General features: G+C 38.6%; 1 protein-coding gene across 1 annotated transcript; it reads left to right on the forward strand.

Annotated features, from left to right (window-relative positions):
• The first annotated feature begins 3,114 nt into the window (after nucleotides 1-3,114).
• On the forward strand, nucleotides 3,115-27,339 carry LOC129394522 (uncharacterized). Its single transcript, XM_055102237.2, has 10 exons — nucleotides 3,115-3,213; nucleotides 3,875-3,928; nucleotides 7,066-7,170; nucleotides 16,802-16,855; nucleotides 17,916-18,020; nucleotides 20,864-20,914; nucleotides 22,307-22,411; nucleotides 24,565-24,618; nucleotides 25,542-25,646; nucleotides 26,462-27,339. The coding sequence occupies exons 1-10, from the start codon at nucleotides 3,153-3,155 to the stop codon at nucleotides 26,521-26,523; spliced, it is 756 nt and encodes a 251-aa protein (XP_054958212.1). The 5' UTR covers nucleotides 3,115-3,152; the 3' UTR covers nucleotides 26,524-27,339.

Consider the following 27,339-nt stretch of genomic DNA (forward strand, 5'->3'; position numbering starts at 1 on the left):
GCATGATCTCAGCTCACTGCAGCCTCCACCTCCTGAGTTCAAGCGACTCTTGTGTCTCAGCCACCCAAGTAGCTGGGATTACAGGCATGTGCCACCACAACCAAATAATTTTTTTTTTTTTTGTATTTTTAGTAGAGACAGGGTTTCAGTGTTGGCCAGGCTGGTCTCGAACTCCTGGCCTCAAGTGATCCACCTTCCTCAGCCTCCCAACGTGCTGGGGATTACAGATGTGAGCCACTGTGCCCAGTCTCTTTAATGGACTTTAAATATGCAGTGTTTCAAATCTGTGTCCCTACCATGTGCTCAAGAACTTATCTCCCTGCTCCTGCTTGGGCATTAAAACAAAGCTGTTGCCAGATCTGGTCAGATAACCCACTAGGGTTATCTCCACATCAAATTGAGTATTTATCTCAGCACCATAGGAAAGGTTAATAAAAAAAGAAAGAAAAAAAATTGACTACATATCAACTTGACTCTTAAAACCCTCTCTATTTCCTGAAACCAAAAATTTTTCTTCCTTTCTGACAAACTCAGCCATCCATCTACAATTATTTTGTCATTTTTTAATCCATTTTAGATATTTGTAGCAAGTAGGATGTCCTACTCTATTGTTTTGCTGGAAAAAGAAGTTGTGTTCATAATATCTAAGTAGTTTATGATCTCAGTTTCAACTTATTTAACTCAGCAGTTATTTAAAGTATTTTATTTATAATTTCCAAGTAGAGAGGATTTCTTAAATCTCTTTCTGTGGTTGATTTCACATTTTTTCTTCTTTTATTTTTATTTTATTTTATTTATTTTATTTTATTTTTTTTTTTTTTGAGACAGAGTCTCACTCTGTCACCAGGCTGGACTGCAGAGTGATCTTGGCTCACTGCAACCTCCATTTCCCAGGTTCAAGCAATTCTCCTGCCTCAGCCTCCCAAGTAGCTGGGGCTACAGGAGCACACCACCACACCCAGCTAATTTTTGTATTTTTAATACAGATGGAGTTTCACCATGTTGGCCTGGATGGTCTTGATCTCTAGACCTCGTGATCCACCCACCTTGGCCTCCCAAAATGCTGGGATTACAGGTGTGAGCCACCGCACCCAGCTGACTTTGAATTATAATTAGAATATGACTAATATACTTTTTGCCTTTGAGTAATTTATTGAGATTTAAATTTTTGTCTTAAAACATGATCAATTTTAGTAACTGTTGCAATAATATTGGCCAAAAAAGTCATAGTCCTGCTTGTTAATTATGATTTTTTTTTTTGAGACAGAGTCTCACTCCATCACGCAGGCTGGAGTGCAGAGGCCCGATCTCTGCTCACTGCAACCTCCGCTTCCAGGGTTCAAGTGACTCTCCTGCCACAGCCTCCTGAGTAGCTGGAATTACAGGCACATGCCACCACACCTAGCTAATTTTTGTATTTTTGTAGAGCCAGGGTTTCACCATGTTGGCCAGGCTGGTCTTGAACTCCTGACCTCAAGTGATCTGCCCACCTCAGCTTCCCAAAGTGCTGGGATTACAGGCGTGAGCCACCACACCTGGCCTAATTATGTTTTATATATTGAGCAGTTTCAATGTCAGTTTTACCCCTTCAAAAATTTTGTTTTCTTCACATAGTAAATATTCAGTAATGATCAAGTGAATGAACTCTCTGAAATTTCAATCAGTAATGTATTTTGCTTGGCTGATGTTCAAACAATTAATTAACTCATTCTGCGTTTAGTTGATCACTGGCTATGTGCCAGGCATTATGCTAGATTTTGAGAGAAAGACATGATCCCTGACTTCCCGAGTTTACAATGTAATTATATAAATGTAAATTCACTCAAGGTGAAATATATTACAAGGAGTCAGATTTTATTGTCATTTTAAACTTACCCCATAATTAAGGCAAAAGAACAAGAGGGAAGGGGATAGGGAGGACCAAAAAGAAGAAGAAAGAAGAAAAAGAAAATTAAAAATAGAGGTGTTCTTGTGGTATTATTTATATTAACCATGAAACAGCTCCCAAATTATTGAGAAATTATACAATTTCTGTTTTACTTTATATGATATTGTTTTATCATTGTAAGAGATTTTATTTTACTTAGGTTAAAAGAAAAATTTCTGACTACCCTCCTTGACTCTAGATAGCTAAACAAGGCCTGGTACAGTGGCTCATGCCTGTAACCCTAGCACTTTGGGAGGCCAAGCCAGATGGATCACTTGAGGCCAGGAGTTCAAGACTAGCCTGGGTAACACAGGGAGACCCGATCTCTACAAAAAGTACAAAAAATTAGCTCCATGTGCTGTTGCATGCCTGTAGTCCCAGCTACTCCGAGGGCCTGGGGTGGGAGGATTGCTTAAGCCCAGGAGGTCAAGGCTGCAGTGAGCCATGATCATGCCACTGCACTCCAGCCAGGATGGCAGAGTGAGACCTTGTCTCAAAATAGTAAATAAATAAATAAATAAATAAATAGCTAAACAAGCTTTTACTGTGCTTTGCTCTTCCCCCAGCAGCTCAGGATTATACACACACACACACACACACACACACACACACACACACATATATAATTATATATATACACAAACAGGTACATATATATGATATATAATGTTATATGTAGTTATAATGTTATATGTTAATCATAATTACATATATTATATGTTAATTATAATTACATATAATGTTGTATATAATTTGATATAGTTTGGCTGTGTCCCCACCCAAATCTCAACCTGAATTGTGTCTCTCAGAATTCCCACATGTTTTCGGAGGGAACTACGGGGTGGTAATTGAATCATGGGGGCCAGTCTTTCCCATGCTATTCTCATGACAGTGAGTAAGTCTCATGAGATCTTATGGGTTTATCAGGGGTTTCTGCTTTTGCTTCTTCCTTATTTTCTCTTGCCGCCGCCATGTAAAAAGTGCCTTTCACCTCCCGCCATGATTCTGAGGCCTCCCCAGCCATGTGGAACTGTAAGTCCAATTAAACCTCTTTTTCTTCCCAGTCTCAGGTATGTCTATCAGCAGCATGAAAATGGACTAATACATAATTATAATGTCATAATATAAAATATGACATAATTCTTATATTCTTACCTATGACTATTTCCCTTCCTCTAAAGGAGAGCAGATTCATGCTGGGGATGTGAAAAATGTTCTGGAAAACATGGGAATAGAGATCACAAATAAGGAGCACAAAAAGCTGCTGAAAACTCTGCCAGTTTCTGGTAAGCATTTACATGTGTTCTGCTTCACTGATGTCTAAAAATATATTCATTCAGCACTTACTGAAGATCATTTTCTGTGTGGCACTATCTAAAACCTGAGAGAACAGGGACCATGTCTGATTCCCCAAGTCCTTACACTCTTGAAAATTTCAAAGAGGTTTGTTTTAAGGTTTTTTATTAGAAATTCTAATATTTGAAACAGTTGTTCAATTAAAAATATTTTTTAAAAGGCCCAGTCCTAGCATTTCTAAAAATCCTGTTATGATTATATTGGTTTAGGAAACATGAACCTCTTCAGTCAGAAGTCCTATCATAAGGCAATTTCTTTTGTCCCCCCTAGGAAAAAGATAAGACTTAAGGTATAAACTGAAAAAAAGTAAGAGCAGAAGGGGTAGAAAAGGTGAAGAAAGAAAAGATGAAGGTAAATTAGAGAGGAGAAAATAAGAAAAGAAAGGCTATGTGTAGTTCAGCACGGTAGGGCACCACTAACAATAGTTTGTATTCTATCCAGTGGATAGGTTCACTACACTGAGTTTTCCAAATATCTTTCATTTCGTTGAGATTAAATTGTAATAAATTTCTAAATTTGCCCTTCCTGTAAGTATATATTTTAATTTTTATGAATCTCTGAAAGCATTATTAATCATGTTTTATCCTACAGCTGATAAAAAGGTGTTTAAGAAAGAATTATTGGATGGTGTGAAATCCTTCAGAGGTAAGTGAGGAAAAGGATAAGGACAATAATATTTGAGATTGTTCTAATTGGTTTTTTTGATTACATAAATAAGCAGAAAATTATGCATTTTATTCAACAAATATTCAAGTGTCTACTAGATGCTGGGTATTTGAGAATAATCTGGAATATATATAGTAGCATACAGAAAAAAATGTAATTACCCACAATTTCAAGTAATATTACCTTTTCTATTACAGATATCTTTGATCTTTTTCCTGTGCATATATGTGTATTATTAATTAAACTCTTACTAGAAATATTACGTATCCTGCATTTAATCCTAAAATTTTAGTGTAATAATTTCACCATGTTATTTAAAATTTCTTTGTAAACATCATTTTAATTACTATATCATCTGGTTGTATTATAATTTACTTAATCATTGTTCTCTTGTTGAACATTTATTTAGTGTTTTTCTCTTATATGTCTCTGATCTTCATACATAAATCTTGATCCAACTTTAAAGTCATTTTCTTTGGATATATTCTTCCAGCAGGAATTTGCACCTCCATACATAGTATTACCATCATGCCCTAAACACAGTATATTATTTTTATATTTTTTATTCTTATTCATTTGATGGATGAAAAAATTGAATTAATTTGATGAAAATATTGAATCTAATCATTGTTCTGATTTTTTTGTTATCAATAAAGTTGAAAATGTTTTTATATTGGTGATATGTAGCTGTGGTCCCAGCTACTCAGGAGGCTGAGGCAGGGGGATCACTTGAGCCCAGGAGTTTGAGGCTGCAGTGAGACTGGATGGCAGAGCCAGACCCTGTGTCAAAAAATATATTAAAATAAAAACAATTTTTAAATCGGCTTTATATTGTTGTGTTAGTCCATTTTCATGCTGCTGATAAAGACATATCTGAGACTGGGCAATTTAGAAAAGAAAGAGGTTTAATGGGTTTACAGTTCCATATGGCTGGGGAGGCCTCACAATCATGGCGGAAGGCAAGGAGGAGCAAGTCACACCTTACGTGGATGGTGGCAGGCAAAGAGAGAGAGCTTGTGCAAGGAAACTCCCCGTTATAAAACCATCAGATCTTGTGAGTCTTATTCACTATCACAAGAACAGCATGAGAAAGACCTGCCCACATGATTCATTACCTCCCACCGGGTCCTTCCCACAACACATGGGAATTCAAGGTGAGATTTGAGTGGGGATACAGCCAAACCATATCAATTGTTTTATATTTAAATCACAGAATTCTCACAAGGATAGCAGTTGTTTTCTCTTTAATGGAAAAAGAAAGCTTATTTTGAGGATTTTTTCATTCATCAAACATTAGACTGGCATAGTGTGGGGAGTGTGGTGGGGGAGGGGCTACAAAAAGCAGAAGATAGTTCTTTAATTTCTTTTTTTGTTTTTTTTTGTTTTTTTTTTGAGATGGAGTTTCACTCTTGCTGCCCAGGCTGGAGTACAATGGCACAATCTCAGCTCACTGCAACCTCAACTCCTGGGTTCAAGCGATTCTCCTGCCTCAGCCTCCCAAGTAGCTGGGATTACAGGCATGTGCCACCACACCCAGCTAATTTTGTATTTTTAGTAGAGACGGGGTTTCTCCATGTTGGTCAGGCTGGTCTTGAACTCCCGACCTCAGGTGATCCATCCACCTCAGCCTCCCAAAGTGCTGGGATTACAGGTGTGAGCCACCATGCCCGGCTGGTAGTTCTTACTTTCAAAGAGTTTATAATCTACTTAGAGAGCAAAATATATACATAAAATCACTCATAGAAAATTTTGATCAGCACCATAAGACAGGGCAAGAAAAAAATTTAAGCTGGGCGTGGTGGCTCACACCTGTAATCCCAGCACTTTGGGAGACCACTGTGAGTGGATCACGAGGTCAGGAGTTCGAGAGCAGCCTGGCCAACAAGGTGAAACCCCATCTCTACTAAAAATACAAAAATTAGCCGGGCATGGTGGTGCCCACCTGTAGTCCCAGCTATTCGGGAGACTGAGGCAGGAGAATCGTTTGAACCCAGGAGGCGGAGGTTGCAGTGAGCCGAGATCACGGCACTGCACTCCAGCTTGGGTGACAAAGTGAGACTTCGTCTCAAAAAAAAATTTTTTTTAATTTTAAAAAATTTTAAAAACATAAATGAAAAAGGAAAAAATTTTTCAAAAAGAAAATGTTTTTATATCATTACATCTTTTAATCTATTGAAGTCCAAACATTGTTTCTATTAATATGAATGACCTCTTTATAGATTAAATATTAGCACATTGTCATATCTATTATAAATATTTTCTGAATTTGTTATCTGCTTTTTATTTTATTGTATTTTTACAACAGCTTTATTGAGATATAGTTCATATACCACACAATTAACCTACTTAAAATGTATAATTCAATGGGTTTTAGTATACTAACAGAGTTGTGCAGTATCACCACAATCAGCTTTAGAATATTTCAGCACTGCAAAAAGAAACTCAATACCCATTAGCAGTCACTACTTATACCCCCCAACTCTCGCAGACCTAGGCAACTACAAATCTACTTTTTATCCATTATGTTGTATTTTGATATATGGCCATTTTTCATGTTTATGTATTTAATTTTATCAGTCATTTCTTCTGTGATTGACTTTTAAGTCCTTTATAAGCTAGCCAGTGTGTGAAGAATCACATATATTTAGTTTTCTTTGTTTTTCTATTATTTCACTTTTTACATTTAATGATTTATCTGAAATATATATTGACTCTTTATTGACTCTTTTTAAATCCCCATATTTCAGAATGATTTGATCAAAACTACACCAATAGTTTTCAGTAATTTTCCCCATTAACTGGAGTCCTCCTTTATGTACAATTACACTTGGGAGATAATTTATTATTACTGTAGCAAATTTCAAATCTTACTTTTTGACAGAATAACACGATTTGGTTTGTTATCTCTGTCTAATTCATCAGAAATGCCAAACTCTACTTCTCCTCCCCAGTATAAACTTCTTCCAGAAGTTTAATTTTGGAAGCATATTCTGTTCCTGACGCCCACATGACTTGCTGTAAATAGCTTCTTTCTGCTTTCATTTCTGAGTAGGGGTTGAGAGTATGCATTTTTCATTTTATGACATCCTTATCTACTTTTTCTTGTTTCTATGAAGGAGGGCAGGTTAATGTCAATGACCTAACAAGTGTTCTACAAAACACTGGGTTCAGACTCGAAGCAAAAGAAATCAAGGACCTGAAGACTCACCTGCCAGTGACTGGTGAGCATTTAAGACACCTTTATCCTGTAGATAATGACTAGTCTACTGTGAAAGCAAAGAGTAAAGACATGTTGGAGAGAGAAAAACTGGGGACAGAGATACAATTTAAGAGACTGTTAATAAGGTACAGGTGATAAGGGCCTTACCTGGGAACCACACATATATGGGGAAGACTGATTTGATGTGGTGGGTGAAAGGGAGGGAGATACTAAAGTGTGCACCAGAAGTTTATCACTTATGTGACTGCCAAAAAACCATTTTTAAGAACTGGGAGAAGGATAGCAGAGGAAGCAGAATGAAGAAAAATCTTTGAAATATAGTTGAATTGAGGTACTTATAGGACACTCAGTATCAGACAATTGAAAATGCATTCCCTAATTATTAGTGTTATTCATCTTTAAACAAGGTACATCAAACCATGAGAATCATCACCAGGGTTAAAACAGTGTCTCAGAGTGTCTCTATGAGGACAAGAATACCAAAAGAATGGAAAGATAGAATAAAGGAATATTTGAGAGAGAAAAAATGGAATAAAAGAGTAGGATAAGGAAGAAAGAGATAACAGAAAGAGATGAGGGGAGGGTAAGAGAAAATAAAAAGTATAAGAAGAGATGAAAAGATATATCCATCAGGATTAGACCAATCTCCTATTTTTGAATTTTTATATTTTTTTTATTATTTCAATAGTTTTGGGGGAACAGGTGGTATTTGGTTACATGGATAAGTTATTTAGTGGTAATTTCTGAGATTTTAGTGCACCCATTACCCGAGCAATGTACACTGCACCCAATGTGTAGCCTTATCCCTCACCCCACTTCTAACCTTCCCCTTGAGTCCCCAGAGTCCATTATATCGTTCTTATGCCTTTGCATCCTTATAGCTTAGCTCCCACTTATAAATGAGAACATACAATGTTCATTTTTCCATTCCTGAGTTACTTCACTTAGAATAATGGTCTCCAACTCCATCCAAGTTGCTGTGAATGCCATTATTTCATCCTTTTTATGGCAGAGTAGTATTCCATGGTATATATATATACCACATTGTCTTTATCCACTCATTGGTCGATGCGCATTTAAGCTGGTTCCATATTTTTGCAATTGCAAATTGTGCTGCTATAAACATGCATGTTCACGTGTCTTTTTCATATAATGACTTCTTTTCCTCTGGGTAGATACCCAGTAGTGGGATTGCTAGATCAAATGGTAGATCTACTTTTAGTTCTTTAAGGAGTTTCCATACTGTTTTCCATAGTGGTTATACTAGTTTACATTCCCACCAGCAGTGTAAAAGTGTTCCCTTTTTACCACATCCACACCAACATCTATTATTTTTTGATTTTTAAATTATGGCCATTCTTGCAGGAGTAAGGTGGTACCACATTGGGGTTTTGATTTGCATTTCCCCGATCATTAGTGATGTTGAGCATTTTTCATACATTTGTTGGCTGTTTGTATGTCTTCTTTTGAAAATTGTCTATTCATGTCCTTTGCCCACTTGTTGATGGGATTTGTTTTTTCTTGCTGATTTGTTTGAGTTCCCTGTAGATTGTGGATATTTGTCCTTTGTTGGATGTACAGTTTGCAAAGATTTTCTCCCACTCTGTGAGTTGTCTGTTTACTCTGCTGATTATTTCTCTTGCTGTGCAGAAGCTTTTTAATTAAGTCATATCTATTTATCTTTCTTTTCATTGCATTTGTTTTCGAGTTCTTGGCCATAACATCTTTCCCTAAGCCAATGTCTAGAAGAGTTTTTCTGATGTCATCTTCCAGAATTTTTATGGATTTGGGTCTTAGATTTAAGTCTTTGATTCATCTTGAGTTGATTTTTGAATAAGGTGAGAGATAAGGGCCCAGTTTCATTCTCCCACGTGTAGCTTGCCAATTTTTACAGCACCATTTGTTGAATAGGGTGTCCTTTCCCCACTTCACGTTTTTTGTTTTTTTGTTTTATTTTGGTTTTTTTTGTAGATATGGGGTTTCACCATGTTGACCAGGCTCCTGGCCTCAAGTGATCTGCCCACCTTGGCCTCCCAAAGTGCTGGGATTATAGGCGTGAGCCACCATGCCTGACCTGTTTACATTTTTGTTTGTTTTATTGAAGATCTGTTGGCTGTAAGTATTTGGCTTTTTTCTGGGTTCTCTATTCTGTTCCGTGCCTATTTTTATACCAGTATCATGCTGTTTTGGTGACTATGGCCTTATAGTATAGTTTGAAATCAGGTAATGTGATGCCTCCAGATTTGTTATTTTTGCTTAGTCTTGCTTTGGCTATGTGGACTCATTTTTTGTTCCATATGAATTTTAGAATTGTTTTTTCTAGTTCTGTGAAGAATGATGGTGGTATTTTGATGGGAATTGCATCGAATTTGTAGATTGCTTTTGGCAATGTGGTCATTTTCACAATATTGAATGTACCCATCCATGAGCATGGGATGTGTTTCCATTTGTTTGTGTTGTCTATAATTTCTTTCAGCAGTGTTTTGTAGTTTTCCTTGTAGAGTTCTTTCACCTCCTTGGTTAGGTATATTCCTAAGTATTTTTTTTTTTTTTGCAGCTATTGTAAAAGAGGTTGAGTTCTTGATTTGATTCTCAGCTTGGTTACTGTTGGTATACAGGAGAGCTACTGATTTATGTACATTAATTTTGTATCTGGAAACTGCTGAATTATTTTATCAGTTCTAGCAGCTTTCTGGAGGAGTCTTCAGGGTTTTCTAGGTAGACAATCATGTCATCAGCAAACAGCAACAGTTTAACTTCCTTCTTATCAATTTGGATGCCCGTTATTTCTTTCTCTTGTCTGATTGCTCTGGCTAGGACTTGCATTACTATGTTGAACAGAAGTGGTGTGAATGAGCATCCTTATCTTGTTTCAGTTATCAGAGGGAATGCTTTCAACTTTTCCCCATTTAGTATTATGTTGGCTGTGAGTTTGTCATAGATGGCTTTTATTACATTGAGGTATGTCCCTTGTATGCCAATTTTGCTGAGAGTTTTAACCATAAAGGGATGCTGGATTTTGTCAAATGCTTTTTCTGCATCTATTAAGATGAGGATGTGATTTTTGTTTTTAATTCTGTTTATGTGGTGTACCACATTTACTGACTTGCATATGTTAAACCATCACTGCATCCCTGGTATGAAATTCACCTGATCATGGTGGATTATCTTTTTGATATGTTGTTGGATTCGGTTAGCTAGTATAGTATTTTGTTAAAGATTTTTGCATCTATGTTCATCAGGGATACTGGTCTGTAGTTTTCTTATTTGGTTATGTCTTTGCCTGGTTTTTGTATTAGGGTGATACCGGCTTCATAGAATGATTTAGGGAGGAATCCCTCTTTATCTTTTGGAATGGTGTCAATAGGATTGGTACCAATTCTTCTTTGAATTTCTGATAGAATTCAGCTGTGAATCCATCTGGTCCTGGACTTTATTTTCTTGGCAATTTTTTATTATCATTTCAATCTTGCTGCTTGTTACTGGTCTCTTTAGAGTTTCTGTTTCTTTCTGGCTTAATCTAAGAGGGTTGTGTATTTCCAGAAATTTATCCATCTCCTCTAGGTTTTCTAGTTTATTCATGTAAAGGTGTTCATAATAGCCTTGAATGATCTTTTGTATTTCTGTAGTATCAGTTGTAATATCTCCTATTTTGTTTCTAATTGAGCTTATTTGGATCTTCTCTCTTCTTTTCTTGGTTAATCTTACTAATGGTCTATCGATTTTATTTATCTTTTCAAAGAACCAGCTTTTTGTTTCGTAATTCTTTTGTATTTTTTTGTTTCAATTTCATTTATTTCTGCTCTGATCTTGGTTATTTCTTTTCTTCTGCTGGGTTTGGGTTTGGTTTGTTCTTGTTTCTCTAGTTCCTTGAAGTGTGTCCTTAGATTGTCTATTTGTGCTCCTTCAGACTTTTTGATGTAGGCATTTAAGGCTATGAACTTTCCTGTTAGCACTGCCTTTTCTGTATCCCAGAGCTTTTGATAGGTTGTATCACTATTATCATTCAGTTCAAAGAATTTTTTAATTTCCATCTTGATTTCATTGTTAGCCCAACAATCATTCAGGAACAAGTTATTTAATTTCCATGTATGTGTATCAAACCCCTTTTAGAGTTTATTTCCAATTTTATTCCACTGTGGTGTGAGAGAGTACTTGGCTACTATTTCAGTTTCCTTAAATTTGTTGAGACTTGTTTTATGCCCTATCATATGTTCAACTTGGAGAATGTTCCATATGCTGATGAATAGAATGTATATTCTGCAGTTGTTGGATAGAATGTTCTGTAAATATCTGTTAAGTCCATTTGTTCTAGGATACAGTTTAAACCCGTTGTTTCTTTGTTGACATTCTGTCTTGATGACCTGTCTACTGCTATCAGTGGAGTATTGAAGTCCCCCATTATTACTGTGTTGCTGTCTGTCTCATTTCTTAGGTCTATTAGTAATTGTTTTATAAATTTGGGAACTTCAGTGTTAGGTGCATATATATTTAGGATTGTGATATTTTCCTGGACAAGTCCTTTTATCATTATATAATGCCCCTCTTTGCCTTTTTTAACTGCTGTTGCTTTAAAGTTTGTTTAGTGTGATACAAGCATAGCTACTCCTGCTCTGTTTTGGCGTCCATTTGCATGGAATATCTTTTTCCACTCCTTATCTTAAGTTTATGTGAGTCCTTATGTGTTAAGTGAGTCTCCTGAAGGCAGCAGATACTTGTTTGATGAATTCTTAGCCATTCTGTATCTTTTAAGTGGAGCATTTAGGTCATTTACATTCAACATTAGTGTTGAGATGTGTGGTACTATTCTGTTCATCATGCTGTTTTTTGCCTGAATATCGTGTGTGGTTTTGTTTGTTTGTTTGTTTGTTTTTATTGTGTCATTGTTTTATAGGTCCTGTGAGATTTATGCTTTAAGGAGGTTCTATTTTGGTGTATATTTTGGTGTATTTTGAGGATTTGTTTCAAGATTTAGAGCTCCTTTTAGCAGTTCTTGTAGTGCTGGCTTGGTAGTGATGAATTCTCAAAGCATTTGTTTGTCTGAAAAAGACTGTATCTTTCCTTTATTTATGGAGCTTAATTTCACTGGATACAAAATTCTTGGCTGATAGTATACTTTAAGGAGGCTAAAGATAGGGCCCCAATTCCTTCTAGCTCATAGGTTTCTGCTGAGAAATCTGCTGTTAATCTGATAGGTTTTCCTTTATAGGTCACCTGGTGGTTTTTGCCTCACAGCTCTTAAGATTCTTTCCTTCATCCTAACTTTGGATAACCTGATGACTGTGTGCCTAGGTGATGACCTTTTTGCAATAAATTTCCCAGGTGTTCTTTGAGCTTCTTGTATTTGAATGTCTGGATCTCTAGCAAGTTCAGGGAAGTTTTCCTCAATTATTCCCTCAAATATGTTTTCCAAACTTTTAGATCTCAGTGGCAACAGGGCTGAGATCTTGCCCCAGGCTATAAGCCTCCCCACTGAGAAAGCAAGGAGGGCTCTCCGACCTTGCCCTTCCCCACCTGCCCACACCATCAGCTGTGGTTTCTGCACTCCTATCTATACTTCCCATTTGCTCCCCTCTGGATTCTGCTCAGGAAAATTCATGCTCAGTTGAAATTACTACAAAGTTCAATTAGGAGCTTCCTTCACCCTGTGGCCCCTCCCCAGTTCCACTGGGCTGCCTTCCCCAAGAACCCCTATGAGATAAGGCCAGGAATGGCTTCCTTGGGCTGAAGCTGGAGACCAGAAGTGCCTACAGGGCTCTTCCTGCGGCTTCTTCTATTTTTATATTTTGCCTGGCTCCCTAAATCCATTTCAGCTCTAGGTAAGGTTAAATCTTTCTCCTGTGATCTGGATTTTCAGGTTCCCCAGAGGGGACGTGTGTTCGGAGGCAGACTTTACCCCCTCTCACACTTTGGGAACTCACAGTTTTTCAGCTTAGACCAATCTTTTAAAAAAAAAAAAACAAAAAACCGCATGATTGTGATAGTATTGGCACTGAGTTGAAAAGACTCTGAAGAGAAGGAGGGGAGGAGTCTATTCTTTCTTCAACTGAGCTTGATAGCTAACATTAGTAAGGACACAGATCACCAAGAATCTTGATTGGCATGAAGGGCTGGCTTCAAGTTTATTACAGCATGGAACACCATAGACTAGAAAGATTATCTTTTACTAAGGCAGACTTCATTATTCAAGGATCAAGGTCCTGATTTTTAAATACATTTTTTCTTTTATTGATTCATTCCACAAATATTTATTGAATGCCAATAATATGTCAGCATTGTAATGATACTGCTGTATTTACTTGGCAAATGTTTATACTATATCTGGGTAATGTATTTACTAGAAACTAAGAATGGTTAGGGGTACAAGGGCAGCAGAGATATGGCATCTGCCCTCAGAGGAGCTTACAGTCTTGGGAAAATACAAGAGAACTAGGAAACATAGGGTATCAGGATCTTCTAGGCTAAATGATAAATATGCATTGAAGTTGGATGAGGAAACAACAAGCAAACTGAGTATTGTCTATTATTGCATGTACTCTCTAACCCAGTGGTTCTCAAACATTTTGGTCTCAAAAATTCTTTATGTGACTGGGCACAGTGGCTCATGTCTGTAATCCTCCCACTTTGGGAGGCCAAGGTGGGAGGATTTCTTGAGCCCAGGAGTTTGAGACTAGCCTGGCCAACATAGAGAGACACCACTGTTAAAAATTAATCAATCAATCAATCAATCAATAATTTTTAAAAAACTTCTTCATGCTGTTCATGTGGGTATATATTAATATTTATTATATTAGAAACTAAAACACATTTAATAGTACTTATATATTAATTCATTTTAAAATAACAATATGGCTTCAGGGATCTGGCAGGGCCTTTGTCTCCTTGCACCCACAAACTGTGCTTAGTTCCACTCTTCATTGCTCCATGCCCTCCACTCAGGGAGGCCCAGGTGACTGTGCCACAGCCCCTGTCTTCTGTGACCTGCAGGAATTGGGAGATCCATAGGGAGGATGCCAGGACACTCAGAAGTTAGGAGATGGGCTAATGGGGACTAAGGGCCATTAACCTAAAATAATCAAAAAGTCAGAATCAATTCCTCCTCCAATATGGATGACTAGATGCAGCCTCAATTTTTTGGAATAGTTTCAGTAGGAATTGTACCAGCTCTTCTTTGTACATCTGGTAGAATTCAGCTGTGAATTCATCTGGTCCTGGGCTTTTTTGGTTGGTAGGCTATTTACTGATTCAATTTCAGAGCTCATTATTTGTCTGTTCAGGGAATCAATTTCTTCCTGGTTCAGTTTTGGGAGGTATATGTGTCCAGGAATTTATCCATCTCTTCTAGGTTTTCTAGTTTGTGTGCATAGACATGTTTGTAGTTTCTGATGCTTATTTTTATTTCTGTGGGGTCAGTGGTAATACCCCCTTTGTCATTTCTTATTGTGTTTATTTGGATCTTCTTTCTCCTCTTTATTAGTCTAGCTAGTGGCCTTTTTAAATTTGTCAAAAAACCAACTCCTGGCTTTGCTGATCTTTTGAATGGTTTTCAGAGTCTCAATTTCCTTCAGTACAGCTCTGATTTTGGTTATTTCTTGTATTCTGCTAGGTTTGGGGTTGATTTGCTTTTGCTTCTCTAATTCTTTCAGTTGTTGTGTTAGGTTGTTAATTTAAGATCATCCTAACTTTCTGATGTGGGTGTTTAGTGCTATGAATTTCCCTCTTAATACTGTCTTAGCTGTATTCTAGAGATTCTGGTATGTTGTATCTTTGTTCTCATTAGTTTCAAAAAACTGACTGATTTCTGCCTTAATTTCTTTATTTACACAAAAGTAATTCAGGAGCATGTTGTTTAATTTCCGTGTAATTGCATGGTTTGAGTGATTTTCTTATTCTTGACCTCCATTTTTATTGCACTGTGGTCTGAAAGTGTGTTTGGTATTTCAGTTCTTTTTTATTTCCTGAAAATTGTTTTATGTCCAATTATGTGGTCAATTTTAGAGTATGTGCCATGTGGCAATGAGAAGAATGTATATTCTGTTGTTTTGGGGTAGAGAGTTCTGTAGAGGTCTGTCAGATCAATTTGGTCCAATGTTGAGTTCAGGTCCTGAATATCTTTGGTAATTTTCTGCCTCAGTGATCAAATACTGTCAGTGGAGTGTTGAAGTCTCCCACTATTATTGTGTGGGAATCTAAATCTCTTTGTAGGTCTCTAAGAATTTGCTTTATGAATCTGAACAGTTCTGTGTTGGGTACATATATATTTAGAATAGTTACGTCTTCTTGTTGAATTGAACCCTTTACCATTATGTAATGCCCTTCTTTGTCTTTTTTGATCTTTGTTGATTTAAAGTCCATTTTGTCTGAAATTAGGATTGCAACCCCTGCTTTTTCCTGATTTCCATTTGCTTGGAAGATTTTCCTCCATCCCTTTATTTTGAGCCTATGGGTGTCATTACATGTGAGATGGGTCTCTTGAAGACAGCATACCATTGGATCTTGCTTTTTTATCCATCTTGCCACTCCGTGCCTTTTAAGTGGGCCATTTACCCCATTTACATTCAAGATTATTACTGATATGTGTGGATTTGATACTGTCATTGTGTTAGCTGGTTATTATGCTGGCTTGTTTGAAAAACTACATTTATTAATATCACCATCATTCTTATTAAAATAATATTTAAGTATTGGGAAACTATCGAGTCACAGTACAGATAATAAGGTTTCCAAAATTCAAATTGCTCTTCGAAAGCTTGAACTCAACCATTAAAACATCTGTTGTTAGGGTTTTTTTTTTTCTTAAAATGACAGGATTACTTTGTTCATTTTCAAGAAGGTGTCTGGCAGATATCCAACTCTGAAAAACTTTATTTTGTCCATTAGTCATTTTCTCCAGTGAAAATGGTATCCCATGAAAAAGCAGCTAGTTTTCTTGCAACTCAAACAATCATACAAGTTCTTTTCCTCAAAAAATCATCATAGTTCAGATTGCAGCTAAAGTGTTTTATGCACTCAAGGGTTAATATCTAATAAAAACTAATAACTTTTGCTGCTTTGCCAAGGACATCTTACTACAAGTATGTACAGTGAAGGATGCAGTGACTGCTAGTACACTTGGTTGTCACTGCCTTCATTCACACAAAGATGCAGCAGTTTTGTCCAACATTGCTTTTGCACCATCAGTACAAATGTCAACACAGTGAAAATGGCAAAGGGTATTGGGTGAATATAGAGGTCCATGGCCCACATGCTGAGAACACTTGCTCCAACACATCTCAGCCTTGCACTCAATGCAAGAGAACTAGATCTGAAAGGAGGAGGGCTGACCTATAGGATGGCGCTAACTTCAAACAAACAAAACTTCATTCACCATAATGCTCTGAATATTTTTAACAGCTAACAGTTTGTAAAATAAAAACAAGCATTCAATTAAGTTGAATGAATATATACTTAAAGCTTGAATCTTTTTTCCTCTGGTATGTGCTCCTTTGGATTGAAAAAATAATAAAAATTCTAGAATAATGCATTAAAAATTACTGTAATTCTGTTCACTAAATTTCAATTTAAGAATTTTATATATTTTTTTAATTTTCAGTAGCTTCAACTCTGAATCTAAATTCTGAGTTTTCTTACAGAAAATGAAAAGGTCGACCTGGATGTCTTGATGGATGCAGCAAAAGCTTTTACAGGTCAGTGGGAATTTATATAAGACATAATAAAATTGAGATCTTAATGCTTTATAGATAACTACATTTTAAAGCAGTAGTTTACCCCTTCCAGAAATCACTGATAAATTCATTCTTCCCTGTTACCATTTATTGATAATTTTATCTTGTTGACAACATTTTGGAATATTAAAGATTTAGGAAAAGTGTGGGTACTCTCAAAAAGAGGTATTAACTTGTCTAATGTGTAGGCCAATAATGTGTTCATTTCACTAGTGTTTAAAGAACCAAAATATTGGTGAACACAGTGAATCTCAGTGTGAAGTTTTCACAAAGGAAATGTGATCACTATGAATAATTAGTCCCATAATTCAGGTCATGAAGCAGAAACAGAAATATTACTTGCAGGTAGAATTACATAGATTCTATATAGCATCTGTCTTAGTCCATTCATGCTGCTATAACAAAATATCACAAACTGGGTGATTCAAAAATGATAGAAATTTCTTTCTCAAAGTTCTAGGGGCTGAGAAGTCCAAGATCAAGACACATTTGATGTCTGGTGAGGGTTGCTCTATGCTTCAAGATGATGCCTTAAACACTGTGTCCTCACATGGGGAAGAGCAGACAGGCAAAAAAAAAGGGGCTGATTGTTGTATGAGACCTCTGTTATAGGGGCCTTAATCCAGTTCACAAGCAAGGAACCCGTATGACCTAACCACCCCTAAAGGCCCTACCTGTTAATACTGTTGCATTGTGGGTTATGTTTCAACATGAATTTTGGAAGGGATGCAAACATTCAAGCCATAGCACATCATAAGTCACTAAGCAGTTATGCCACTCCACTGTTACTCCATGCTATCCTGGCTCATACCCAGAACAGAAGTATCATCTGTTTATTTGGATTAAAGAATGCTTTCAGGTACTGAATCTCAAAATAACTTTATGTAAGTGAAGTCAGCTCATGTATTTATACCTCATTGTGCAGTTAGAAATAGTGCTGTACTGGATTATATTTTTTTATAACTTGGAATAATTAAATCTCTTAATATTGTCTTCTGAAACAATTCCCATCTATTCGAAGGAGAAAAGGTTGAAGCTGAGAACCTTAAAAATGTGCTGAGAAACATGGGGATCGAACTAACAGAAAAAGAACACTCAATGCTGTTAAAAACTCTGCCAGTCTGTGGTGAGTATTTAGCATACCATCATGGTGCTTGTGCATGGAGCTGTGGTATCATAGGCTTTTGGACAAGAACTGTGAGAAACCCCGTGTTAGTCAGGGTTCTCTAGAGGGACAGAACTAGTGGGAGAGATAGATAGATAGGTAGATAGATAGATGATAGATAGATAGATAGATAGATAGATAGATAGATAGATGAATTTATTAAGGAGTATTAACTCACACGATCACAAGGACCCACAATAGGCCATCTGCAAGCTGAGGAGCAAGGACAGCCAGTCCAAGTCCCCAAACTGAAGAACTTGAAGTCCAATGTACAAGGGCAGGAAGCATCCAGCACAGGAGAAAGACGTAGGCTGTGAGGCTAGGCCAGTCTTATCTTTTCATATTTTTCTGCCTGTTTTATATTCTAGCCACGCTGGCAGCCAATTAGCTTGTGCCCACCCAGATTAAGGGTGGGTCTGCCTTTCCCAGCCCACTGACTCAAATGTTAATCTCCTTTGTCAATACCCCCACAGACACACCCAGGATCAATACTTTGCATCCTTCAATCCAATCAAGTTGACACTCAGTATTAACCATTACACCCCCTAAAAAATGAAATTCTGACATAAGAAACCCTGTTCTTGGCTGGGCGTGTTGGCTCACACCTGTAATCCCAACACTTTGGGAGGCCGAGGTGAGTGGATCAGCTGAGGTCAGGAGTTTGAGACCAGCCTGGCCAAAATGGTAAAACCCTGTCTCTACTAAAAATACAAAAAAATAAGGGGTGTGGTGACAGGTGCCTATAGTCCCCTACTCAGGAGGCTGAGGCATGAGAATCACTTGAACTCGGGAGGCAGAGGTTGCAGCGAGCCAAGATACTGGGCAACACAATGAGATGCTGTCTCAAAAAAAAAAAAAAAAAAAAAAAGAAAGAAACCCTATTCTTGTCACTTGTGTTTTAATTTGGAAATGAGAAAGTTCTCTCTTTCGCATTCAGCGAGCAGGACTCTGCTAAACGTTGTAATAGCTACACAGCTAAATTCTTCTGTAGCCCCCCTGATGCACCCAACATTCTCAGTCCCTCCCCTTTTAGCCCTCCTATCTCCCCACAATCCATCAATTAAAAGGGAAAACCACCTGAGAGCAGGGGCCTCCAGGACTGTGTGCTTATACTGTCAGTATCCCACCTGGTCAGTAGCACAAACAGCCCCTCAAAAGTTCCACCTGCAGGGCACTTGCACAGAACTACCCATAAAGACCCTAGAGGTCAGCCTGTGCTTCAGAACTGTGCCTCCTGCCCGGTTCTAGAAACCCCATGTAGATATCCTTTCCTCCCATCACTCTTTGCCCCAGTTTTCCCCAGGCAAGAGTAAGGCTGCACATTGCCAAGGGGGATAGTGCCCTTGAGGCAGAAATAGCACCCTGGGCAGCAAATGCTCAGTACCCATTTGAATTCATCCCTCATATTCTTTTGTGTGTGTGTGTGTGTGTGTGTGTGTGTGTGTGTGTGTGTGTGTGACGGAATCTCACTCTGTCACCCAGGCTGGAGTGCAGTGGCACAATTTCCACGCACTGCAACCTCCATCTCCCAGGTTCAAGTGATTGTCCTGCCTCAGCCTCCTGAGTAACTGGGATTACAGGCACCCACCACCACACATGGCTAATTTTTGTATTTTTAGTAGAGATGGGGTTTCACCATCTCAAGGCCAGGCTGGTCTTGAACTCCCGACCTCAAGTGACCCACCAGCCTTGGCCTCCCAAAGTGCTGGGATTGCAGGCGTAAGCCACCATGCCTGGCCCATCCCACATATTCTTAAAGCTGTGGTTACTCATTTTGTCTAGGATTTCCTCCAGATTGTTCTCTCAAAGGGCCAGTTATGAGAATTGCAGCCTACTTAGGAGTTTGGTTCTGAGACAGCAGGAAGGAGAATGCAGATGGACTGTATCAGGGACTACACTACTACAGACACTGTAGTATACTATACAGACAATGCCAGGCATTGAGGGGTTTTTCAGTACTACAGATTCTCCTGCCATAGGATGGAGCCTGAGGTGGGGTGGTGCATAAGCCCTCTGTTCTCTATTCTAATTGAATTTCAACTCCATTTATGGAAAGAGTTTGTTCAGAAAACAAAAACAGTTTTTAATTTTTTATTTAAATATTTTTTATTACTGTTCAAGTTGATAACTATTTTTCATATCATCCCTTTAGGATCCTCCATTAGGGATAAAGATAGGAACACTTCATGGGCCCAGAGCATAGTCAGGGAAAGGAGAGAAAGGCGAAGTGCAAGAAAAGAAGAACAAGAATAAAGTAAAAAAAAAAAAAAAGCAGCAGCACCAGCTGGCCGCAGTGGCTCACGCCTGTAATCCCAACACTTTGGGAGGCCAAGGCGGGTGGATCACTTGAGGCCAAAAGTTCGGGACCAGCCTGGCCAACATGATGAAACTCTGTCTCTACTAAAAATACAAAAATTAGCCAGGCATGATGGTGCATGCCTGTAATCCCAGCTGCTCGAGAGGCTGAGGCAGGAGAATCACTTGAATTGGGAAATGGAGGTTACCGTGAGCCAAGATAGCACCACTGCACTCCAGCCTGGGTGACAGAGCAAGACTCTGTCTCAAAAAAAAAAAAAAAAAAGCAGCAGAAGCAGCACGTGTGTGTGTGTGTGTGTGTGTGTGTTTGTAGGGCACATCAACTACTGGCATGTGTTTCAACTAGGGGACAGATAGACCACACTGAGAGCAGTTCTTATCTTTTGCTATTATTTGAGGGTGAAATAGAATAAATTTCTAGGTGAATCATGTCTTATAAAAAGAGTTTCTTATCCTCTTTTTGACTTGAATTTTACCATATCTTACAGATGGAAACATGTATAAGAAAAAATTACTGGATAGTGTGAAGCCTCTCAAAGGTAAGAATACGAAAACAGCGCTAAAATGTACTGGGCTTTACATTTGCTTTTTTGAATTTCTCACTGATTGGAATCTCGCTATTCCACTGTTTACTAATTCTGAATGTATGCCTCATAACCTACCATTCTTCCTTTGGTATAATTATATTTGAGCAAGGGACTGTTAGTAATATGTCACTGTAGCAAGTTTGAAATTCTGCTTTCAGCATGTATGATGGCTCACACCTGTAATCTAAGCACTTTAAGAGGTCAAGGCAGGATCACTTGAACCCAGGAGTTCAAGAGCAGCCTGGGCAACTTAGGGAGACCCCATCTCTTCAAAAAATAAGAAAAAATTAGCTGGCCTGCTGGCATGCATTTGTGGCCCCAGCTACTTGGGAGGCTGAGGTGGGAGGATCACTTGAGCCCAGGAGGTCGAGGCTGCAGGGAGCCAGGATCATGCCACTGCACTCCAGCATGGGCGACAGAAAAAAATCCTATCTTAAAAAGAAAAAGACATTCTGGGCCAGGCGCCATGGCTCACGCCTGTAATCCCAGCACTTTGGGAGGCCAAGGTGGGCGGATCATCTGAGGTCGGGAGTTCAAGGCCAGCCTGACCAACATGGAGCAACCCCATCTTTACTAAAAACACAAAAATTAGCCGGGCATGGCACATGCCTGTAATCCCAGCTACTTGGGAGGCTGAGGCAGGAGAATCATTTGAACCCAGGAGGCAGAGGTTGCGGTGAGCCAAGATCGCGCCATTGCACTCCAGCTTGGGCAGCAAGAGCGAAACTCCATCTCAAAAAAAAAAAAAAGAAAGAAAAGAAAAAGAAATTCTGCTTTCATTTAGGTTTGTTATCTTTATCACAATTTATCAAATTTGTCTAATTCTTTTTCATCCATATTACTTCAATTGAAAATTATAGCTCAATGTTGAGGGAGCATTTTCTCTTCTCAACTCTGACACTGAGTGGCCAATATATTATTTCACTCTCCACTTGATATAAATGCATATTTAAAGTTAGCATCTTCTGGGCCGGGCGCAGTGGCTCACACCTAGAATCCCAAAACTTTGGGAGGCCGAGGCGGACAGATCACCTGAGGTCAGGAGTTTGAGACCAGCCTGGCCAACATGGTGAAACCCCATCTCTACTAAAAATACAAAAATTAGCTGAGCGTGGTGGCACACACCTGTAATCCCAGCTACCTGGGAGGCTGAGGCAGGAGAATCACTTGAACCCAGGAGGCAGAGGTTGCAGTGAGCTGAGATCATGCCATTCCAACCTGGGCAACAAGAGTGAAACTCCATCTCAAAAATAATAATAATAATAATAATAATAATAATAAAGCTGGCATCTTCCACTTCTTCAAATTACTTGTTTTTCTTATTCCATCCTCTTAATTCCTAAGGAAAAAAAGTCAATGTCAGTAATCTGGAAAGTCTTCTAAATAATATGGAAATCGAAGTTGGGAAAGAGGAATATGAGGACCTACTGAACCATCTGCCAGTTGATGGTAAGTGTTTCAGATACCACTGTACCTAGGAGAAACGCAGGGCTTCTGTAGGAAGGCTTCTGAAAGTAAACCTATTTTTTAACCTCTTTGAAAAGCTTATGAAATATTTCAAACATACCTAAAAACAGAGAATAACATAACAAACATTGTGTGCCCACTGGCCAGAGTTAACAAATGCTACTATTTTGCCATACTTGCTTCATACATTCTCCTACCTCCCTCCCTGTTTCCTTCCCTCCCTCCCTTAATTCCTTCCCAAGTAAACCTTTTTATAATAAGACAAAGTTTTATTAATAACTCAGTAAGACCGTTTTAATTAGACAAAACTGTCAGAGGCAAAGCTAGAATAATTCATTAGGAAGAAATTGCTAAGGAATGAGCCCCTGGCTAAGATTTCCTTATTAGATGGCTCTTCCCCTTGAAAAACAAGCTTCCATCAGAGAGCCAGACAGCACATCTTTCAGTAGAGCCAGCACATGCCAACCCAAAATAAATAATTTTTCTCCCCTAATTCAGGGTTTCTGTTCTCAACTAGCAATGGGCAGGTGTAACTAAAGTAGGCCACTGCTATCAGCAGACATCTTCCATGCTACCTTCACCTGTAGCTGGCCCTAACATAGAAAACAGTTTTGGCCTAATTTGTAGTTTTTTGTTTTGTTTTGTTGAGACCGAGTCTTGCTCTGTCACCCAGGCTGGAGTGCAGTGGCGTAGTCTCGGCTCACTGCAACCTCCACCTCCCGGGTTCAAGCGAGTCTCATGCCTCAGTTTCCCAAGTAGCTGGGATTACGGGCATGCACTACCACACCCAGCTAATTTTTGTGGGTTCGTTTTTGTTTGTTTGTTTTTTCTTTTGTTTTTGACATGAAGTCTCCCTCTGTCGCCTAGGCTGGAGTGCAGTGGTGCAATCTCAGCTCACTGCAACCTCCGCCTCCCAACTTCAAGCAATTCTCCTGCCTCAGCCTCCCGAGTAGCTGGGATTACAGGCACCCGCCACCATGCACGGCTAATTTTTTGTATTTAAAAATACAAATAATTATTTGTATTGTTTATAATAATTACAATACAATATAATATTGTGCTGTTTCACCTTGTTGGCCAGGCTGGTCTCCAACTCCTGACCTCAAGTGATCCACCTGCCTCGGCCTCCCAAAATGCTGGGATTACAGGCATGAGCCACCTCACCCAACCTAATTTTTGTATTTTTAATAGAAGCAAGGTTTCCCCATGTTGGCCAGGCTGGTCTCAAACTCCTGACCTCAAGTGATCTGCATGCCTTGCCCTCCCAAAGTGCTGGGATTACAGGCATGAGCCACCCTGCCCAGCCGTAATTTGTAGTTTAAAACCTCACGCTCCCTAGGCTTAACAACATTGATAATTATCCATAATTTTGTCTGGCCCTTCCTCCTATCCTGAAAAAAGTCACCATAAATTACTTTTTAATTGTAATGTTGTCCCTACATGTTTAGCTAGGGGTCCTCAAAAATGCTTCCTGCTGGAAAATATTGTTACTGATGAGGTATTTTTTAGAATTCTTTATTTTTTTTAATGACAATTTTTTTTCTCATCCAACAGTGTGACTATTTCCATACCACTGAATTTTTTCATTTGTTTAGCTAGCACTTACTATATGCAAAACAATGAACTAGAGAGTGGAAAATTTAAACCCAGTAGTATAATAAAATTAAGGCATAATTTCTGCACTCAAGTAGATTACAGTGTTGAGGGGTAGAGGTGGGAACATAAGCAAAATTTGGAGATTAAGAAGATAGCATTCCTTCAAGGTTTAAAGGTTCATTGTTTATGTACATAAGTGACTTCTAGGTTTCAAATTCAATCATGTCTATTAAAATATGCTCCCCTTATGGGTCCGAAGGAAGAGAAAAGCCTATAGAAGGGATTACTGTTAAACTTGCTTCATCTCAATGTTGAGTCGTTTGATGCTTTATAGAAAGTGGTATTAATGAAGTAGGTGTTCACTTTAAACTTACAGCTTGATCTTTTTCTACCCTCTGTTTCTTCTTCACTTTGAGTTAAAAGAGTTACTAGAGAAAATTAGGAGAAATAGCTGAATTCCAACCTTTATATTACAACTTAAATTTTCATGTCAGTTGTCTAAGATTTGGTCTCTATGTCTGACTTGTCTCGTCTCACAGAAAATGAAATGGTTGATGTGAATGTGGTGATGGATGAAGCAAAAGCTTTTACAGGTGAGTCAGAAGTCATGGTGAGAAGGGCATTCATTTTTAACTAAGACCTTAATGCTCTATAGAGAAAAAAATGTAAATGTTTTTAAACAGTAGATTTTGGCTGGGCATGTGGGCTCACGGCTGTAAACCCAGAACTTTGAGAGGCTGAGGCAGGAGGATCACTTGAGGCCAGGAGTTCAAGACCAGCCTGGGGCAACAAAGCAATACCATGTCTCTACAAAAAAAAAAAAAAATTAGGTGGACATGGTGGCATGTGCCTGTAGTCCCAGCTACTTGGGAGGCTGAGGCAGCTGAGCCCAGGAGTTTTAGGCTGCAGTGAGCTATGATTACCACTGCACTCCTGCCTGGGAGACAGAGCAAAAACCTGTCTCATAAAAAATATATTTAAATAGTAGTTTTCTCTTCAGACTATTACTAACATGCTAAATTGACACCCCTACAAATGTAACGGTTAAATGTTTGTTTCATAATCTTACTCTTTGATTTGGGATTTTTCCTGTAGAGACTTATATTATGTAGAGGTTTGTTTGTTTTTTGTTTGTTTGTTTGTTTGTTTTTTTCTGAAACAGAGTCTCACTCTTGTTGCCCAGGCTAGAGTGCAATGGCACAATCTTGGCTCACTGCAACCTCCATCTCCCGGGTTCAAGCGATTCTCCTGCCTCAGCCTCCCGAGTAGCTGGGATTACAGGTGCCTGCCACCACACCCGGATAATTTTTGTATTTTTAGTAGAGACGGGGTTTCACCATGTTGGCCAGGCTGGTCTTGAACTCCTGACCTCAGGTGATCCACCCACTTCGGCTTCCCAGAGTGCTGGGATTACAGGTGTGAGCCACTGTGCCTGGCCGGTAATTTTTTTCGTAATTTGAAATCATTGTTCTCTTCCAAAAATTCTTATATGTTAACAATTCCCATCTTTCCAAAGGAGAAAAAGTTAATGTCAGTAATCTGGGGAATGAGCTGAGGAAAATGGGGCTCGTACTCACTGATGAGGAGCACGAGAAGCTGCTGAAAACTCTGCCAATTCGCAGTGAGTATTTACCGCATCCTTTGAAACTTGGATTTAGGGGCTTGTGTGTGAAAACTTCTTAAATTATACATGTATATGCCCAGTAAACTTGCTTTAGAAAACACAGCTATCACACTAAAAGACATCTTGGCCAGACGCGGTGGCTCCCAGCACTTTGGGAGGCCGAGGTGGGCGGATCAAGAGGTCAGGAGTTCAAGAACAGACTGGCCAACATGGTGGAACCCTGTCTCTACTAAAAATACAAAAAGTAGCCGGGCATGGTGGCATATGCCTGTAATCCCAGCTACACAGGAGGCTGAGGCAGGAGAATTGCTTGAACCTGGGAGATGGAGGTTGCAGTAAGCCAAGATCGTGCCACTGCACTTCAGCCTGGGCGACAGAGCAAGACTCCGTCTCTCAAAAAAAAAAAAAAAAAAATCTTGTTGCCTGTTTTTGTTACTTATATTTTAATACCGAAAGCTAGCAACATCTTTCACCGGGGGTGTCCCACCATCCGGGCTATATTATCCTGTCCCCCTGGGAGCACTGCCTAATCTTATCATGACCAATGAGAAGGAAACCAGGGAAGAAAGAAAAGGAAGGAAAAAGACAGAAACAGGGAAATACTGTATTTTATTCAACCAGTGGATAGACTTATAACAGGGAAAGTGTTCTTTATCTTTGGTTTCATTCTTAAATGTAACAGAGAAGAAACTTCCAAGCAAATTGAAAGGGGTTTTTTTCCCTGAAATTATGGATGTTGTGTTGTCTTTGTGCTGATTTTGTTAGTCTTCCCGTCATTTAACCCATATTCTGAATTGTGTCTTATCTTACAGCTAGTGGAAAGGTATATAAGAATAGATTGCTCAAAGGTGTGAAGGCCCGCAACGATGAGTAGGAAGCATGGTGGAAGAGCAAGTAAAAAAATTCCTATGTTTGGTATTTTCTTTTAAATGTTCCAACTTCGCTTCCTGCCAATTTACTGATTCATTGTTAGGACATAACTTACCATTCTTCTTTGGATGCATTGGCCTTTGGGGATATAAGTTAAAAAATCATATCACTATAGGAAGTAAATTAGTTGTTGTTTCAACCATAAGTCATTAGACTTGCCTGCTCGTTTCTATTGACCTCTCAGGGAAAACCAAAGCAGAACCCCCTGGATCAATATTAAGAGAAATACCCTATCTTTCCATACTAACACTGTGTAAGTAATTATTATTTCAATTGTTAATTAGAAAAAGATGTTTTAGAACACTAAAATAATACAAGAAAACTATGCAACTCTAACCACTTTAAAAAAAAAAAAACTGATACAGTCTGGCACAGTGGCTCATGCCTGTAATCTCAGCACTTTGGGAGACCAAAGCAGGCAGATCGCTTGAGGCCAGGATTTTAAGACCAGACTGGACAACATAGTGGGACCCCATCTCTACAAAAAATTTTAAAATTAGCTGGGCATGGTGACACATACCTATAGTACTACCTACTTAGGAGGCTAAGGCAGAAGGATTGCTTGAGCCCAGGAGTTCAAGGCTGCAGTTCCATCCTGGGCTACAGAGCAAAACCCTGTTTTTAAAAGAAAAAAAGAAATGTAAGTTCTCCTATCTTCCACAAATCCCCTCCCCATAAAGGTAAATACCGTTAACAATTCAGCAGTTATCTTTCTCAATTCTTTCCAACTTTTAACTGACATATCTAAATCTAAGGAAAT

Source organism: Pan paniscus, chromosome 19 (assembly GCF_029289425.2).
Source record: "Pan paniscus chromosome 19, NHGRI_mPanPan1-v2.0_pri, whole genome shotgun sequence".
In the NCBI taxonomy this organism is placed as follows: domain Eukaryota; kingdom Metazoa; phylum Chordata; class Mammalia; order Primates; family Hominidae; genus Pan; species Pan paniscus.

Coding starts and splice junctions, on each gene's coding strand:
- LOC129394522 (XM_055102237.2), top strand. CDS start 3,153: ATGGGAATAGAGATCACAAATAAGGAGCACAAAAAGCTGCTGAAAACT. Junction 7,171..16,801: donor GACTCACCTGCCAGTGACTG/GTGAGCATTTAA, acceptor GTTTTCTTACAG/AAAATGAAAAGGTCGACCTG. Junction 22,412..24,564: donor GAACCATCTGCCAGTTGATG/GTAAGTGTTTCA, acceptor CTCGTCTCACAG/AAAATGAAATGGTTGATGTG.